This window comes from Lutjanus erythropterus, chromosome 9, assembly GCF_056507025.1.
Source record: "Lutjanus erythropterus isolate fLutEry1 chromosome 9, fLutEry1.hap2, whole genome shotgun sequence".
Taxonomy (NCBI): Eukaryota; Metazoa; Chordata; class Actinopteri; order Lutjaniformes; family Lutjanidae; genus Lutjanus; species Lutjanus erythropterus.
In genome coordinates this window covers 3459746-3477393 of record NC_139325.1, presented here as the reverse complement: position 1 = coordinate 3477393, position 17648 = coordinate 3459746, and the positions used below count along the sequence as shown (strand labels likewise).

At 40.0% G+C, this 17648-nt stretch overlaps 1 protein-coding gene across 2 annotated transcripts in view; it reads left to right on the top strand.

Annotated features, from left to right (window-relative positions):
• The window catches only part of ubr5 (ubiquitin protein ligase E3 component n-recognin 5), a 43586-nt gene that overhangs the window by 9578 nt on the left and 16360 nt on the right, over nt 1-17648 (top strand). For both annotated transcript variants that reach the window (XM_084725953.1, XM_084725952.1), the window contains exons 6-36: nt 389-668; nt 820-979; nt 1646-1795; nt 3374-3585; nt 3771-3887; nt 4383-4493; nt 4686-4840; nt 5288-5405; nt 5587-5771; nt 5901-6010; nt 6479-6591; nt 7626-7772; nt 8618-8729; nt 8838-8992; nt 9090-9287; nt 9436-9646; nt 9934-10060; nt 10276-10427; nt 11190-11285; nt 11564-11687; nt 11817-11914; nt 13413-13570; nt 13802-13893; nt 14028-14174; nt 14383-14501; nt 14706-14832; nt 15171-15300; nt 15718-15878; nt 16031-16270; nt 16542-16665; nt 16925-17036. In XM_084725953.1, coding sequence (XP_084582079.1) covers nt 389-668; nt 820-979; nt 1646-1795; nt 3374-3585; nt 3771-3887; nt 4383-4493; nt 4686-4840; nt 5288-5405; nt 5587-5771; nt 5901-6010; nt 6479-6591; nt 7626-7772; nt 8618-8729; nt 8838-8992; nt 9090-9287; nt 9436-9646; nt 9934-10060; nt 10276-10427; nt 11190-11285; nt 11564-11687; nt 11817-11914; nt 13413-13570; nt 13802-13893; nt 14028-14174; nt 14383-14501; nt 14706-14832; nt 15171-15300; nt 15718-15878; nt 16031-16270; nt 16542-16665; nt 16925-17036 — 4541 coding nt within the window. The remainder of the gene's footprint in view (nt 1-388; nt 669-819; nt 980-1645; nt 1796-3373; nt 3586-3770; nt 3888-4382; nt 4494-4685; nt 4841-5287; nt 5406-5586; nt 5772-5900; nt 6011-6478; nt 6592-7625; nt 7773-8617; nt 8730-8837; nt 8993-9089; nt 9288-9435; nt 9647-9933; nt 10061-10275; nt 10428-11189; nt 11286-11563; nt 11688-11816; nt 11915-13412; nt 13571-13801; nt 13894-14027; nt 14175-14382; nt 14502-14705; nt 14833-15170; nt 15301-15717; nt 15879-16030; nt 16271-16541; nt 16666-16924; nt 17037-17648) is intronic.

Genomic DNA, 17648 nt, shown 5'->3' with positions numbered 1-17648 from the left:
AAGCAAGAAAATGATCAACAGATTAATTTATAATGAAAAAAATCCTTAGTTGCAGCCCTACTGAATAATCCAAGCTGCAAAATAAGCCTCAAAACCTGCACCCTTTCAATGTTGAACTGGGGAAAAAAGTTTCAATATCAAAAATGTTAATGTACATTCTATCAAAGCTCTTTCTCTTACAGTTCTTGATTAAATTAGGAAAAAATTCCCCCAGTTAATTTCTTCCCTCCTGTAAATGCTGCTGATACAAGCTGGCTTTTCTCTGCTGTCACAGCAGCTGAATCCCTTCGTTACCCAGATGTGTGCGTGTGTTCTGAGTCTGCTCTGTTAGTCAGATGGTGTTTTTTGGCAGTCGTGTCTGACCATGGCCTTGCACTGTATGTAACAGGAGTCGCTGGAGCTCCGGTGTAAATGGAGGCAGCGGTGGAGGTGGAAGCGGAGGCGGAGCAGGGGGAGGCGGAGCAGGAGGCGGCAGCAGCGGAGGAGGAGGGAGCGGAGGCGGAGGAGGAGGTGGAGGCACGTCGGGCAGGTCATCAACAGCAGCTCGCGATTCTCGTCGACAGACCAGAGTGATCCGCACAGGAAGGGATCGCGGCTCGGGCCTGTTAGGTAGCCAGCCTCAGCCCGTCATACCAGCTTCTGTCATCCCTGAAGAGCTCATTACTCAGGTAAAAAAAAAAATCTTGTCTTCATGAAATTGTTCTTGTTGCAACCTTTTCCTTACTGAAACAAAGGTACAAATGTTAATTAATCTATAGTGGACAGTGCGTATTTACTTGAGTATCAATAAAGTCTGTCTGCCCCCCCCCCCCCCCCCAGGCCCAGGTAGTCCTTCAGGGGAAGTCCAGGAGTGTGATTATTAGGGAACTCCAGAGGACTAACCTGGATGTCAACCTTGCTGTCAACAACCTGCTGAGCCGAGATGATGAAGATGGAGATGATGGAGATGACACGGCCAGCGAGTCCTACCTCCCTGGAGGTTTGTCAAAAATAAATGAATAAAAACAGAAAATGGGGGCAGAGATGACAATGGCTTACATAAAGTAATGTCATTGTGCATTTTGATTTGGTTTTACTCAGAATTTTTATTTTTTTTACTAAAATGCCATTTAGTTTTAGTCTAGTGTAGTTGACTAAATATATTGATGTTGGGTGATTGACTTCTGTAATCAGTACAGGACAGCAGTGTTTTCTTTTAGCTTGTATTATATTTCATGTTTAGTGAAAAATGGTCCATGTATTATCCTTTTAAGTGTGTTTACCTTTGCGTGAATTTTGGGATGACTTGTCTGGAGATGTCACTTCAAGTTAGTTGTGTTTTTATTGGTGATTGTCACTCCACACTGTATACAAAGGGTCTGATTTACAGTCGTCTTTATCTGAAACATTGACATTTCTGTACAGTTTGAGGCATGCAGCAAGTGCTTGCTAGATGAAAATTATTAAATTAAATTAACAAACTACATCACTATTTAATATTGAAAGCTCATAGTACAAATAGTATCACAGAGTAATATAGAATTCAAATGATTTAATTATGATCACTGTAATTATCTAGACAGTGTTTAGCAAATTCATAACAAGAAGAGACTTTTTTCTCATTTGTCTTAAATCTTGCATCTTTTTGTGCCTTTGTCTCTTGCAGAGGACCTGATGTCCCTGTTGGATGCAGACATTCACTCTGCTCACCCCAGCGTGATTATTGATGCTGATGCCATGTTCTCTGAGGACATCAGCTACTTTGGCTACCCCTCTTTTAGACGCTCCTCGCTGTCTCGCCTGGGATCCTCCAGAGGTAACTCAACAACTCACCTCTGACTAGTAAAGGGAAGGCAGGGTGCTGGAGAGGCTTTGGTGGCAACACTGGTGACGGCTTTTGTTTGTGGGGATGAAGCTTTATTAGCTGATTAAAGAAAAGACAACACAGTAGACAAGTTTGTAAAGCATGACAGTTTTTTTTTTGCCAGTGGCTTAAGATTTGAATAAGACAGAGTTACTCTAACAATCAAAACAGTTATTTGTAGGGTTAATGTAAAAAAAAAAAAAAAGACATTGTTATAAGAGGAGAAATATATTCCTCTTTGCTAAACGTCTACTTACTTGATCTGTAGGTTTTATACAATTTATACAATTAATGTAAAAAATGAAAAGGTTTTAGGTTTTTTGCTGGGGAAATTTCCTCTTCAGTCTGTTAAGCTTGATTTGTAATATGGATGTATGGAGTCATATGAGTGTCATAAAAAAGAAACCATCTGTAAAAGAAAATAAATGTGGAAAAATAAAGATTAATAAATAAAATTAAAAGAAAAAAAATTAAAATATTAAGGCAAATAACAAAATATGAATGCTGTAAACATTTACATTTATTTTCACATTTATTTGACTTTTTATTGATGTGTATTTGTTTATATAGATATAGTTAGTTGCATATAAATTATGCATATAAATTATTTTTCTGTATATTTTAAGTTATTTATTATTAAATGATGTTTTTATTTTTTCTCCTTTATTGTTCCTTATTTTCCCTATTGATTTTGCTTGTCTCTATTGCTTTTGTTAGATGCTCGAATAAGCACATGAATCGACTGATGTTGTGTTCAAATAAAACTCATAATTATGACATGGAAGTCATGAACAAAACATTGTGAATTTTGAGCTAACGTTAAACTTCTAGTTTTTGATGTGAACGTATCATAAGAGGATGTTAGGCTCATCATGTAAACACTACCCCATCTGAATACATTGTAAACCTGGGCAGGAAGACCTGCCCCAAGCCAGCTGATTGACAGTTTAGTCCCTCAAGCATCAAGCAAAATCAATGGGGAAAAGAATAATGAAAAATAGAGGGATAAAAATGAATAAATTACTTAATATAGAAAAAAAAATCCTCCGTATTTTCTTTTTTTTCTCTTTATTTTTCCAGATTTCCTTTCCTTTTTTATGGCACTCCTGTGACTCCATATGGGTGTTTGGTGTTCCAGGCTATAAATGTTTGGTGTTGTATGCTGCATGGCTGTAGTACATACTGTCAGCTCTCTGAGAAAGGCCCGCTAGGCCCACCTGTCTTAACAGGGACCCTTTAAGGCAGTCTATTCTAAAAACCTACCTAGCCCACTTTTAGCCCATCTGCATGCTTTCTTTCTGTCTATCCACTTCCTCTTCTACCTCGCACTTTAACATATGAGCGCGAACTGACTCACCCACCAGTTTTAATTTAGACTCCCACTCAATCTTCAGTACTGCAATTTTGATTAGCATTACAGTGATTCTAAAGAATCTATCTTTCTCTCTCTATTCTTAAAACTATGTTGACGGGTCTTTCCCAGAGAGTGGCTTACTTCTATCCCACTGGTGTGACCTTATTGCATACCAGTTCTCCTTCTTCCCTTAGAGCGTGACTCAGAGCTGTTGCGTGAGCGTGAGTCTGTATTGAGGTTACGCGAGCGCCGGTGGCTGGACGGGGCCTCGTTCGACACCGAGCGAGGCTCCACCAGCCGTGAGGGAGAGCCCAGTTTGGACAAGAAGAGCATCCCTGTCCAGAGCCCTGTCTCCTTGGGAGAGGAGCTCCAGTGGTGGCCTGACAAGGTAGGAGGGAGCACAAACAGAGCTGTTGATTTCATGACTCTGAAAACAAAGAAATATAATTCTGAGTTCTGATTTATTTATTTCCTTATGTCTACTAGTTGATTGGAGTTCTCTAGCAAATTCAGCTCATTGGACTTTTAGTTTTTTCTTTTTCTGATTTACTGAGATGTCTAATCTCTTTCCAGGATGGTGTGAAGTTTGTGAGCATTGGAGCCATGTTCTCAGAGCTGGTGGCTGTCAGTTCCAAAGGAGAACTTTATCAGTGGAAGTGGAGTGAACCTGAACCCTACAGGAATCCACAGGTGGAGAATTCAACTAAAAAGAATAGAATTATCAAAAAACTATACTGTATATTATGGATGTAACAATACTGAAAACTCAAAAATATTAAATTAACTTAAAACTGTGTTTGTTTTAACTTAAAGTGCTTCTGCTTTCCTCCTTTTACTAAAATAAAAATAGCCAGCCATGTCCTAAGCTGTGCAAAAAAGTTTAAATTGTGTATGTGCAATTGCTAAACAAAAACAATGCAGCCAGTCTATTTATAAAATAGAATAAAAGTAAAAAAAAATAAGATAATATAGCCATGTAATCTCACAATAGATATTGTCACAGGACAGCGTGGTATTCAGATCATTTTTACTTGCTTTATCTCCAAATACAATATATTGTTACATCCCTGCTATATATGTTTTTTTACTGAAATACAACATACATCTGTTTGTTATTGTAGCAAACTTAATGGCTAGCAAGCACTTGTGGTACACCTCTAAATGTTCTGTTATTTGTGCCATCAGAATCCTTCCATTCATCACCCACGTGTGTCCTTCCTGGGCCTGGCCAATGAGAAGATCACCTTGTTGTCTGCCAATAGCATCAGAGCCACCGTAGCTACAGAAACCAACAAGGTAGATTATCATTGTTCCTCCTGACAAGAACGTGTGCTCGGCTTTGTTCATTCGCAGCACTGACTAAAGGATAAGTTTTGTAACCATAAGGTTGTGATTAAGAAAATAAATGTTTGTATAGTTGGATTACACTTAATTATTTAATGTCTAATTGTTCGTTAACTTGTGTGTGTGTGTGTCTATGTGGTGTAGGTGGCAACCTGGGTGGACGACACACTGAGCACTGTGGCCTCTAAGTTGGAACACAGTGCTCAGGCTTTCCCTGAGCTGCAGGGGGAACGTATGGTGTCACTGCACTGCTGTGCTCTCTACACGTGTGCACAGCTGGAGAATAGCCTCTACTGGTGGTGAGGAGAAAATTGTTTTCTTATGAAACTACATTCACTGGAATTATAATCCTTTGTTTTTAACACAAACATTGGCTCCTGAATGTCACCAAAACATTGTTATCCTGATAAGTCTCTTTCACTTTGTTATTGGTGTGTGTGTATTACATATATTATGTAAAACAGAACAATGTTTAACTACTGAATTGGAGTCCTGTGGAAATTTACATACACTTTCCACAGAACAGCCCTCAATTCAAAGACGATTCAGCTGTAGTAACTGTTTGTATCTGCAGTCTTGTTCCAAAATATGAAATGGGGACCTGTAGCAAGCAATAAGAATCCTCCCTAAGACCTGACATTTAAATTGATGGCTTTGCCATTTCAAAATGAGAATGCTATATGTCATGGAAAAGTATGAATGTCAGTCAAGTTTTGACTCCTGACTGCTTTTGCATCTGTCTGCAGGGGTGTTGTGCCTTTTAGTCAACGGAAGAAGATGCTTGAAAAGGCCAGAGCCAAGAACAAAAAGCCAAAGTCCAGCGCTGGCATCTCCTCAATACCTAACATCACCGTGGGAACACAAGTAATTAATTTTTTATTATTTATTTTTATTATCTTGTATGACAGAGGTGGACTGAACTCCACCTCTGGTTAGACTTTTCCAGAGGTTTGTCTTTAGGCATTTTCTTGTTAAGTTTTGGCATGACCTCAATATAAATCTTGCAGTTAGCATAAATAAAAACATGTACCGGTTCCTTCCTTAGGTGTGCTTGAGGAATAACCCCCTCTATCATGCCGGTGCAGTGGCCTTTTCTGTCAGTGCTGGGATTCCCAAAGTAGGCGTCCTGTTGGAGTCAGTCTGGAACATGAACGACAGTTGCAGATTCCAGCTGCGCTCACCAGAAAGCCTCAAGAACATGGAGAAGACCACTAAGACCCAGGAAATCAAGTCAGTGTCATTTTGTGTAGAAAAATAGTGGAGGACTAACACTTCAGCCCTTCTGATTACAGTGGTAGCCTCACTAGATATCATAAACCCCAAAGTAAAATTCATCTCACTGTCTTGTCTTGCCCTCAGGACGGAAAGCAAGCCAGAGCTGGTGAAGACTGAGATGGGTCCTCCTCCCTCCCCAGCGTCTACCTGCAGTGATACCTCTTCCATTGCTAGCAGTGCCTCACTGCCCTACAGTATGTCAGCTCCTCTCTCGATATTTCTCCCTCTTAACCTCTAACACTCTAAACAGCACTCAAGTCTTGACTTTCCTCTGTATCTCCCAGGCACAGAACCAATTTCTTCCTCACTCTGTGCTCTCATTAGTCCTTTGACTTTGAAACAGATGGTGCGCAGGCTTTTATCAGCAAGCTTTTTTCTTCTGCCTGTTTCCCTGTGAAGGAAGTTTGGCCAGCTCACAGTATATACTGTGGTGTATTTGGTTACCTTTTTATATCCTCTTATCATATGAACCATACAGCGAGCTTTTTGATAATTAGTTTTCCTTAGTCCACACTAAAGTTTTTTCACCTGTCAGCAGTATATTTTTAGTTTCCTACACAGGAGTGTTGGACCATTTGAAATTCCTAGATGTAAATAATAATTAAGTGTCTGAATATTCTCTGATGAGAAGACTAAAAGTTAGTATGTCCTGCTACTTGTAGAGCGAAGGCGTTCTACTCCAGCCCCCAAAGAGGAGGAGAAGGTGAATGAAGAGCAGTGGCCCCTCAGGGAGGTGGTGTTTGTGGAGGATGTTAAAAATGTCCCTGTGGGAAAGGTGAGTACATCTGAAATCTGGAAATGCATGGATTAAAGTTTGAAAATTTATATCATCCAGTGTCTTTCAGTAATAAGTAATGTAGATGTTCCTGCTACTAATCATGTGCGTGATTAGTCGACTACACGATTAAACGTTGCCACCCTCGCTAGTCAGCACTAGAAAAGAGGATAAAAGTCCAGCGCCCACCCACACCCTCGCTAGTTAGCACTAGAAATACTAGTCAGTTAAACTATTTATCAATATTTTATTCATACACAGTGCCAGTGAACTGTTGCCTTTAAGGTGTTATGCAGCTGTCTGCCACTAGCAGCCCTTCTCACCGTGCACCATAAGTGCATATGCTGCGATGGCCCAGGCAACCCCAGATGTTTTTATCACCAAAGTCGGACAGATGACAGCTCGTAAAACCAGTGTGGTTTGGCAGTATTTTTAATCTAGAAAATGGAAATAACGTTGAATTTAGACTTTGACCGAATAAAGTGGTATTTAATCACTCGACTGGAGCAACATGTTACCACATTAAGCATAGACACGGACGTTAACCTGCAAGCAGAGCAGCTACTGCTGTTAGTACTGCTAACATTAGCCACATTGTGTAGCAGACTGGCAGCTAATGACAGCTCTGGGTCATTTACATGCAGACACTGTGATCCTCTTCAGTCTGAAAAGGTGAAGCATTTAGTGAGTTGTCATGTTTTGAGGGTTAATGTGCAATGTTTTGTATCGCACAGCATAAAGTGTCACACATTTCAGCAGCATTTAAGGTACAATTTGGCGATTGTAGACTTTCATTAATGGCTTCAAATGGCTCTTAATACACAGATTTTTTTTTCAGACAGTGTTTAACACTATCAATTAATTAACTGTACTGTATTTTATCTGCTCTCTGAGTGTTTTCTTACTCTTAGTCCAGTTGACTAGTCTGAATTAAATTTTGTGTTTAATCCACAGGGATGTTGCCAGGAACATCCCTAGTTTTGACATTAGGACATCTCAGGTTCACAACTTATGACCTTCATATCTTATCCCAGGTGCTCAAAGTGGACGGTGCGTATGTTGCTGTGAAGTTTCCAGGGACATCAAGCAGCATGAGCAACCAGACTGCTGCTGCCCCCACTGACTCAGATCCTTCATCACTGCTGCAGGACTGTAGGCTCCTCAGAATAGATGAACTGCAGGTACAGAATGAAATTGATCTAAACGTGCTCCAATCAATTGACCACCAAGCATTATCGGCTGATAACCTAGGGTCTGAAATTACAGCTGCCAAACAACAAATTACACGTGAGATTTTCTGTTTGGCAAGTAGATTGCAGAAGGCTGTCCGCCATACTGGTGGATCAGAATTGTCATGTAATAAATGATGCAGAGAATCTCTACTTTATTTTAGTGTCATTTATGGGCACACTGGCTTCTGTCCTCTGCACAGACAAGGACTTCATGGTGCATTCAGTTGCACCACATACAGTCTATCCCGGAATGTCCTTAAATGTTGTTTAAAACTCGAAGGTTCCTAATCCTCCCCCCATTTTTCTGTGTTGAAATACATAGGCATACATCTGCCATTACTTTTTTTTCACTACAGCATTTTGAATGATTAGATGTTGAAATCATAATAATATCCAATTTGTTTCTACACTAGCAGATTTGAATAATTCTGTTGAAAAAATCTTATGAAATTACCAGCAAACTCAGCCATATTTTTGTATAACAGGTCCTCAAGACAAAATGAAAGTGTTTTATACTTCAGTATCCAATGTTAAGAATATTTAAATGAATAGATAATGCTACATAATTAATAGAAGGCTTCAGCTACACAATGTGATCTGTGTTGGCCGATAATGCCTCCGGCAATTGGTGATTGGCCCCAGAAATCCTGTTAGGAGCATCCTTAAATTGATCTGATGTTGCTCATCTCAGTATTTGGAGTTCAGAATTTATATATCTGCATGTGAGAGGATCTATCCTTGTGACACTCACATTATTACTTTTTTTTTTGTCTCCTTCAATTTATTTCTGACAGGTGGTCAAAACTGGTGGGACTCCTAAAGTTCCTGATTGTTTTCAGCGCACACCTAAAAAGCTGTGTATCCCAGAAAAGGCAGAGATTCTGGCTGTGAATGTTGACTCCAAAGGTGGGTTTTTGTTTCTATATGTCAGTGAATGTATAGTTAACATACTCTGTCAATATATTTGTTTTGTGTCTGTAGTTTCCCACTGGTAAATATCTCTCTGTCTTCCAGGAGTCCATGCAGTGCTGAAAACTGGGAACTGGGTGAGGTACTGTATCTTTGACCTGGCCACAGGCAAAGCTGAACAGGAGAATAACTTTCCCACGAGCAACCTGGCCTTCCTAGGGCAGAGTGAGCGCAATGTCGCTATCTTCACAGCAGGACAGGTGAGATCATCTCCCAAATAGGTGACATCTTTTTGCAGTTGCTGGAGAGAGCCTTGCAATATACAAATCTTGAATGTTAAAATTATTTTTCCTCCAGGAATCTCCCATCATCCTCCGAGATGGAAATGGCACAATCTACCCTATGGCCAAAGATTGCATGGGTGGAATTCGAGATCCTGATTGGTTGGACCTGCCACCTATAAACAGCCTGGGAATGGGGGTACACTCTCTGGCCAATCTCCCCTCCAACTCCACAATTAAAAAGAAAGCTGCTATTATTATTATGGCTGTTGAGGTAAACATGACCATATTATTTAAATGTAAAAAACACTAAAGAATGAACAAGTAGATCTCATGTTTCTACATGTTTTATTTTTCTATCCAGAAATCAGTCCAAAAAACAATGCTGTCTAATTTGCAAGCATCTTCTTTGTGTCTTTCAGAAACAGACACTGATGCAACATGTCCTGCGTTGCGACTATGAGGCGTGTCGGCAGTACCTGGTGAACCTCGAGCAGGCTTTCCTGTTGGATCAGGGCAGCCAGGCCCTCGGAGCACTTCTTGATCATCGCTGTGATGGAAACCGCAACATCCTCCATGCTGCTGTCTCTGTCTGCTTCCCTGTTAGTAACAAGGAAACCAAAGAGGAGGAAGGTAAGCTGGTGTTTAAGTCTCTTTTTAGCATCAGCATCATAATAAATAGTTGCTATTTAAATTTCATCTGAAAAGTAGTTATTAGTTATTTGCTTGGTACAGTTGCATTTTCTCCCCAAGGTCTTTAAGTTTTAGATTTTGCCATCTTTATTAAAAAATGGAAGAAATGGAGTAGAAAATCACCTTTTCTCTCTGTGGTTTTGAGTTTGCTCAACTGTAACAATTTACTTGCCTGCTTTCTCAGGAGACTCTTCTGCGTGCTAAGTGACAATGTTGTTCAATTTCAGAAGCTGAAAGGTCTGAGAGAAACACATTTGCAGAGCGTCTGTCTGCTGTGGAGGCGATTGCCAACGCCATCTCTGTGGTTTCAAGCAACAGTTCTGGGAATAGGACTGGCTCCTCCAGTAGCAGAGGGTAAATAACTAGTTACACTGTTCTTGTGCTGTGCAGAATATATAAGGAAAAATACTCTGCACAGAAAATGTAATTTGGAGTATAAAAGGCTCACTATAAGTAAGGATCCACGTTGCAGCCAATTTCAGTGAACTGCTTTTCTAGTAATATGAAAACAAAAACAACATTGTTGATTAATTTCACTGGTATGTTTATCTTTTTTGTCTCGTCACCAGGCTTCGCCTGAGGGAGATGATGCGGAGGTCTCTAAGAGCAGCAGGCCTCGGACGTCACGAGTCTGGCCCGTCCTCCAGCGACCACCAAGACCCTGTCTCACCACCCATTGCTCCACCAAGTTGGGTCCCTGACCCCCCACCCATGGACCCTGGTCAGTGCATCTTTGCAACAGTGTATAATTAGGATTATCTTTGTCTTTCAGACTGACAGTGTCACTGTGACAAAAAAAAACATGAATTTAAATGAGACCACTTCAAGGTATGGCTTGGTGTGGCTTCAAGGTATTCCAGCTCAAAAGTTACTCCTTTATCTATTTTTGCCACAGTTCAGTCCACCGTCTCCACCGTCCTTTGTGTTTATTTTTCTAATTCTAATGTTTTAAAACAAGATTTTTAAATTTAGTTTTAGTTTTAATTGCTTACTGAAAGTTATTGTTAGTCAAAGTCACATTTTAGTCTTTTGTTTTAGTCACAATTTAGTCAGTGGAGCTAGCTTTAAATTTAGTCTAATTTTAATCAGTGTTTTAGTAGTTTAAGTCAATGTTTTAGTCTTTTTCCTAAACAGTTTCATAATACTGTAACAGATGTTGCTGAAGGATATTTCTTCTGTCTGTAAAAATTCCAGTGACAAGTAAGCAAACCTTGACATGTTATCTGGGTTGAGAATGTGTTACTTGACACATTCTTTCATATCATAACAATGAAAATGTAAATCATTACTGATCCATCATTTCTCAATATGTTTCATTCAGTAAAAGTATTTATTGGAAAGATTTAAAAGGAATGCACATTGTTAAGGTAGGCAAAGTCTGTGTTAATCATGAATTCAACCTCAGTGGTGGCACTGAAGTGACTCTAAACTTAAGTGAAATCTAGGAATATTGCAGAACTGTATTTTTTTATTTTCTCAACAGATGGTGACATTGACTTCATTCTAGCACCGGCTGTGGGTTCACTCACCACGGCCTCCACTGGGACCAGCCAGGGACCGAGCACCTCCACCATACCAGGTACATCCCATCTTAATTATAGAGAAATTAGTTTGGGACATGTTAAAATTTAATTGCTCTTTTTACACAGCTTAAAATTATGACAGAACAAAAATGGTGGCAAGTGTGTGATTAGAGAATTGATAAATCATTCCAAAAAGTCTTCGGGGGCGAATAAGACATTCTGGTACCTCTCAGAGTACCAAATCTCTGTGGCATCACTGTAATTTGCTGTATGTCTTGTGTATTTAAACATCTTGTGTCTGTCATCTAATGGATCATCCTCTCCATATGAGCAGGGCCATCCACTGAGTCATCTGTGGTTGAATCTAAAGACAGGAAGGCCAACGCCCACCTCATCCTAAAGCTGATGTGTGACAGTGTTGTTCTAAGGCCACACCTGCGGGAGCTGCTCTCTGCCAAGTATGATTTTTACTGTATACAAGACAAATGCATTTTCTTGTACATTAGATTGTCCTGATTTATTCACTGTACTTTGTTTATGTGCTGATTTGTCCCTCCAAAGTGCTCATACATTTTGTTGTTTGACAGGGATGCCCGTGGAATGACCCCATTTATGCTGGCAGTCAGTGGGAGAGCTTACCCAGCAGCCATCACTGTGCTGGAGGCTGCTCAGAAAATGGCTAAGGGTAAGTTAATAAGTCATCTCTCTGCTCTCTGTTCAAAGTTAGTTTTGGCACTTGAAGGGAGACTGTGTGTGGGGATGGCTGTGGTTAGGATTTTATAATACTTCTACTCTTACCTATATTCCTTACTGATCTGGTACTCAAACAATACTTTTATTTGTTCTTTTTCATTGCTAAGTAGTTGCTTTATCCAAATTGATCATTTAAAAAAAGAATTTAAACTGGATTTTAACTGAATATTTTAAATGTTTCAAGATCAGCAAATGTTTACAACAGTAAAGTCACTATTTTAACTCTATATTTTATTGGATACCTATAAATAAAGAATGTAAATAAACCATATCACTGACATCAAAATATTGAGTGAAGTTTATGAAGAATGCAGACATCAGTCAGTATCAGTCATTCCTTGTGTCCTCTGTCCTCTTCCCTCTGCTGATGTGATTCACTGCCTTCTAGTACAGCTGGTAGAGGGAGGAGGGGCTGATTTGTCTCAGCCAGTTAACAAGAATTTGCCAAATTTTAAGATAAACTGTGTTGAACAGTAAGACTACATACAGGCAGCTTTCATTTTAGCTTGTTTTTAACAATGAACTGTTAGACATCATGTTACAAGCCAACATGATGTACTTGTGTAAAACATAGCGAATGGATGATAGACTGGAGAAAGCAGATTGAACAAAGAACAGCTTAAATAGATGTTGCTTTCTACATGCTTATATGTAGAGCTGCAATGATTAATTGATTCGTGCATTATTAAATTAATTGCCAGCCATTTTCATAATCGATTAATCGGTTTGAGTAATTTTTTTAAAGTAAAAAAAGTCAAAATTCATTGATTCCAGCGTCTTGAATGTAAATCTTTTCTGGTGTCTTTACTCCTCTAGTAAACTTAATTTCTTGTGGTTTTTAGACCACACAGTTAAATCAATTAATCTTTTAGCAGCATTTTTGATTGGTCAGCACCATTCCCACATTGGAAATTAAATTTAAATAAACTGCATAAATTGCACTCTGCAATTTTGCTTTCTTCTTCCTTGAGCTTAATGTAAGTCCACACAGCCGACATGATAACAGGCTGCTGACGGGTCTCATGGGGTCACGTTCTAGCTCCTGTTTATGTGACACATGCTGCACTTATGTGTTACTTGTGACACATCTCTTTATGGTGTGCTTGAATAAACATTTATACAATATTTTTGGCTAATGGGTATTATTGGATTGGGTGGCCCTGACAAAGAGAATGGGGGGAGAGAAAGAAATAAAGTTTGCATGACCATCCTCTACTTTTGTGAATACATTCTGAGAAAAAGGCACACTTACTGTGAATCTGATGTAATTTTAAGTGGTTAGGTAACAGCTGGAACATTGGAGTTTATCCACGAGTTATGTGAATCCTGACCTATTTTGCTGCCCTGCTTACAACGGCTAACTACACGCTGTAACTGGCAGTCCTCAGTTTCCATATTTCCCTTTTTATCCTCCAATGTCTTGAACACAGTGGGCGACCCGGGCATCACAGAGAAGGAGGATGCAGATTCTGTGTTCATGGAAATGATTTGCCCCTCGGGGACCAACCCAGACGATTCGCCCCTCTATGTCCTCTGCTGTAATGACACCTGCAGTTTCACCTGGACTGGAGCTGAACACATTAACCAGGTCAGTCTGAAAGGATGAGAATGACACTGATACTTAGAGGAAAGCACCAACCATTGTTTTAGACCACTCTCAAGCAACATTCTTCTGTGTCTATTAATGATTGAAATTTTAATGTTTAAAAGACAATTACGCAATTGATAACTCAATAAGCGTCTCTAATTCTGGAGACTTGTTAAGCTGAAAATGTTCAGTTGAAAGCTGGCACACTGATCACAATGACTTTATATTTAGGATATCTTTGAGTGTCGGACCTGTGGTCTGCTCGAGTCCCTCTGCTGCTGCACAGAGTGTGCCAGGGTGTGTCACAAAGGACATGACTGCAAGTGAGTCCTAGATTTGAGTTTGGCCCTTTTTAATCTTTGTAAAGATGTCAGTCTTTATTAGCATTGCTTCTTATCACTCGTATTTCATGCTCTGTCCTTCGTATGATAATAAATGTGCTTCTGTTCTCATCCAGGCTGAAGAGGACCTCCCCCACAGCATACTGTGACTGTTGGGAGAAATGTAAGTGTAAAACACTGATCGCCGGCCAGAAGGCAGCTCGCCTGGATCTGCTCTACAGGTTACTGACAACCACAAACCTGGTCACGACACCAAACAGCAGGTAAGACCCCTGCTCTCTGTACAAACATATACCATCTCCTCTAAACAGTAGTGCTATTTCTTTTGTATTTTATAATAGAAAAAAAAAACATTTGAGAATAAATCAGCTCAATTGTATCATTTTTGTATAATACTGTACACAGAAGATATTTTATAGCATGCAAGTGAGGAAAGTGACATTTCTAACAGAGTTTTGTTTCCATCTGCAGGGGAGAGCATATATTACTGTTCCTGGTGCAGACTGTTGCCAGACAGAGTGTTGAGCACTGTCAGTACAGACCACCACGCATCAGAGAAGACAGGAACCGCAAAGCAGCTAATGCTGAAGGTACTTTCAGCACCATTCTCACATATTGCCCACCTTTCAGTGCAGTCTAACAGTTTACAAGTTTTACATTATCATATGACATTATTCTTCTGCTGTCTTCTTTCAATATTAACTGTGATCTGTGCTGCATCTTTTTTTAAGACTGTATTCCTTCAAGGTGTTTGTTGTATGAAAACATTGTTCTCCTTTTTCTCTCTCTCTCAGACTCTGACATGCCAGACCACGACCTAGAACCTCCCCGCTTTGCTCAGCTGGCTCTGGAGAGGGTCCTGCAGGACTGGAACGCCCTCAAGTCTATGATCATGTTTGGTTCTCAGGAGAATAAAGACCCGTGAGTTTCACAGCAAGACAGCACTCCTATTATTACAGTGTGGTTGGTAATTGGAGATCGTAAGGCGATACTTAGTTTGTGGTTCTCAAAAACTGAAAGTTATGTGAGATTAACCACTGACTTCGATATGAGCAGTTTTTTTGCTTATTATGCACCAATCCAATATACTTTTACTATACTATACTGCAAATTGGTATTGATGCTGTTATTGTATTATCCAAATGTGTCAAGATGTAAAGCCTCATCTTACTTTTCACTTAAAAGTATGATTCCAGTCACCTTTACACAGTGATGTATGCAGATTGAATTTTGAGTTCTGTATTTCTTGTGTGTCGTAGACTTAGTGCCAGCAGCAGAATTGCTCACCTCCTGCCTGAAGAGCAGGTCTACTTGAATCAGCAGAGTGGCACCATTCGCCTTGACTGTTTCACCCACTGCCTCATTGTCAAGTGTGCTCCTGACATCACTGTAAGTCCTCTTAGTCTGTCTCCTTCCTCTCTGATGCCATTCATCAAGAATAGCATAATCTCTTCCTCAGCTTCTCTATTCATTAAACACCAAATCTGAGTGTGCACACAACTTTCACACAAAACGCATGATACCACCTAAATATTACCAGCTGAAATGGATTTTCAGTAACACTTTATATTAAGGTTCTTCTAATAAGTATGAATTAATTGGTAATAAGGTGCTTGTTAATATTAATGTTAAGACTTTTTAAGTGTAAATAACAGCATAATTAACATTTTATTATTAGATTTTTAGACATTTATAAGCATTTATTACCACATTTTCCTCCATTTTTATTGCTGTTGACACACTTTTCCACTTGGAAGTAATTTGGTCATAAATGTGTATGTTTTTTTTTATCATTATTATTATTAGTTCATAGACACCTTACTAGGCACACTAGTAAAGGAACTGCAGAACAAGTACACTCCTGGCCGGAGAGAAGAGGCTGTCAATGTTACCAGGAGGTTCCTCCGCTCTGTTGCCCGGGTGTTTGTCATCCTCAGCGTGGAGATGGCCTCATCCAAGAAGAAAAAGTAAGACCACACAGCATTAATGGGTTTTAGGAAAGTTTTAGACAAAGGCTGTAAGGATTAAGTGTAATTTTCAGCTCAATTTTAGCCCACAGTGGGCCCACACATTCATTGAATTCACAATAAAACTGATTTTCTCAATTTCCTTCTCATAGCAACTTCATCCCCCAACCCATCGGGAAGTGTCGGCGAGTTTTCCAGGCTCTGCTACCCTATGCTGTGGAGGAGCTGTGTAACGTGGCTGAGTCACTGATTGTTCCGGTGCGAATGGGCATAGCGAGACCCACTGCTCCATTCACTTTGGCCAGCACCAGCATCGATGCCGTTCAGGGCAGTGAGGAGCTCTTCTCCGTTGAACCTTTGCCTCCGAGACCCTCACCGGACCAGTCCAGCAGGTCAGTTGGTTTTAAGTGCTTTTATTGTTGTGTTTGTCACAATTTATTTTCACTGAGTTGAAAAATGTGCTTTAATTGTGTCAGTGATTGGGGTAAGAGCCCGAAGTGAATGTGCCAAAGTAATATGATGTGAACACTTCAAACTGTCAAATCATCCACTAAGTTTTTAGTTGAAGAGAAGAAACCAAAAGGAAAACAAGAGGGCTGATTTTTCTTCTTCACTAGATAATATAGATAATGACTTCAAGCCTTGTGCTTCATTTTTTTCCAGCTCCAGCCAGACAGCTGCATCTTATATCATCAGGAACCCCCAGCCTCGGCGCAGCAGCCAGTCTCAGCCTGTCAGAGGAAGAGATGAGGAGCAGGATGACATCGTATCAGCAGATGTGGAAGAGGTGGGGAGCCTCATTATAAAATCATTAAGGCCATAATGAACTTTGCACACAACTGAATCCGTGCATGTTGGTGATGAGTTTCAAAGAATGCATGACGCCATCTAGAGCCCATACTGTTACTTACACTGCCAGATTTCAGAGTTCGGATGAATACTTAAATTTCTATTTTTCGTTTGGTTTAGTCCTGTTACTGTTAAGTTTTTGGTGAGAATCAGAATAGCTATTTTCTCACTTAGGATCTGTTGTTTTTGTCCTTTAGGTTGAAGTTGTAGAGGGCGTCGCAGGTGAGGAAGACCATCACGACGACCAAGAGGAACAGGGAGAGGAAAATGCTGAGGCAGAAGGGCAGCACGATGAGCACGACGAGGATGGTGAGAGACAGATTGCAATGTGATTCACAATTACTGGGAATGATTACTTTTGCATCACCATTTTTATTCTATACCAAACAATCATGTTTTCCTACATCTGAAGAGCAAGATTTGTAGGCCAGGTTATCGCTGCAGCACCACAGTACTTATAATTTGGGATACATTTTACCTTTATGAAAAAATTGCAGCTTCTGGGATTTTTCTCTGGGATTAGGCTTGGATTTGAACTTGGAACTGGGTGAAGCTAAATGCTGTGGTCCCACTGTGGACCCACTGTGTTTTCTAGCTAATAAGTCCCAGCTATGCAAAAAGTATTCAGGCAGAAACAAAAACCTTCTATTTTGGTGTGTTCAAACTTCAATTACTCATTGCTGGTAGCACTGAACAGTGATTCAGACTGGTGGTGGTGGGGAGGGGGGGACTTCAGAGTACTAATGTTCAAAAGAGATCAAAACCATGCACTCCAGATGGTTCAGTAACAACTTTCTGTTTACTTTGGGTTTACCTGGAATAGGCATTTAAGGCTCATTTTACAGGAGTGGTGACGCTGAAGTTGTTCATAATTAATTACTTGAATCTGAACCCCCAGCAAACAGGGAGTGAAGCATCTGT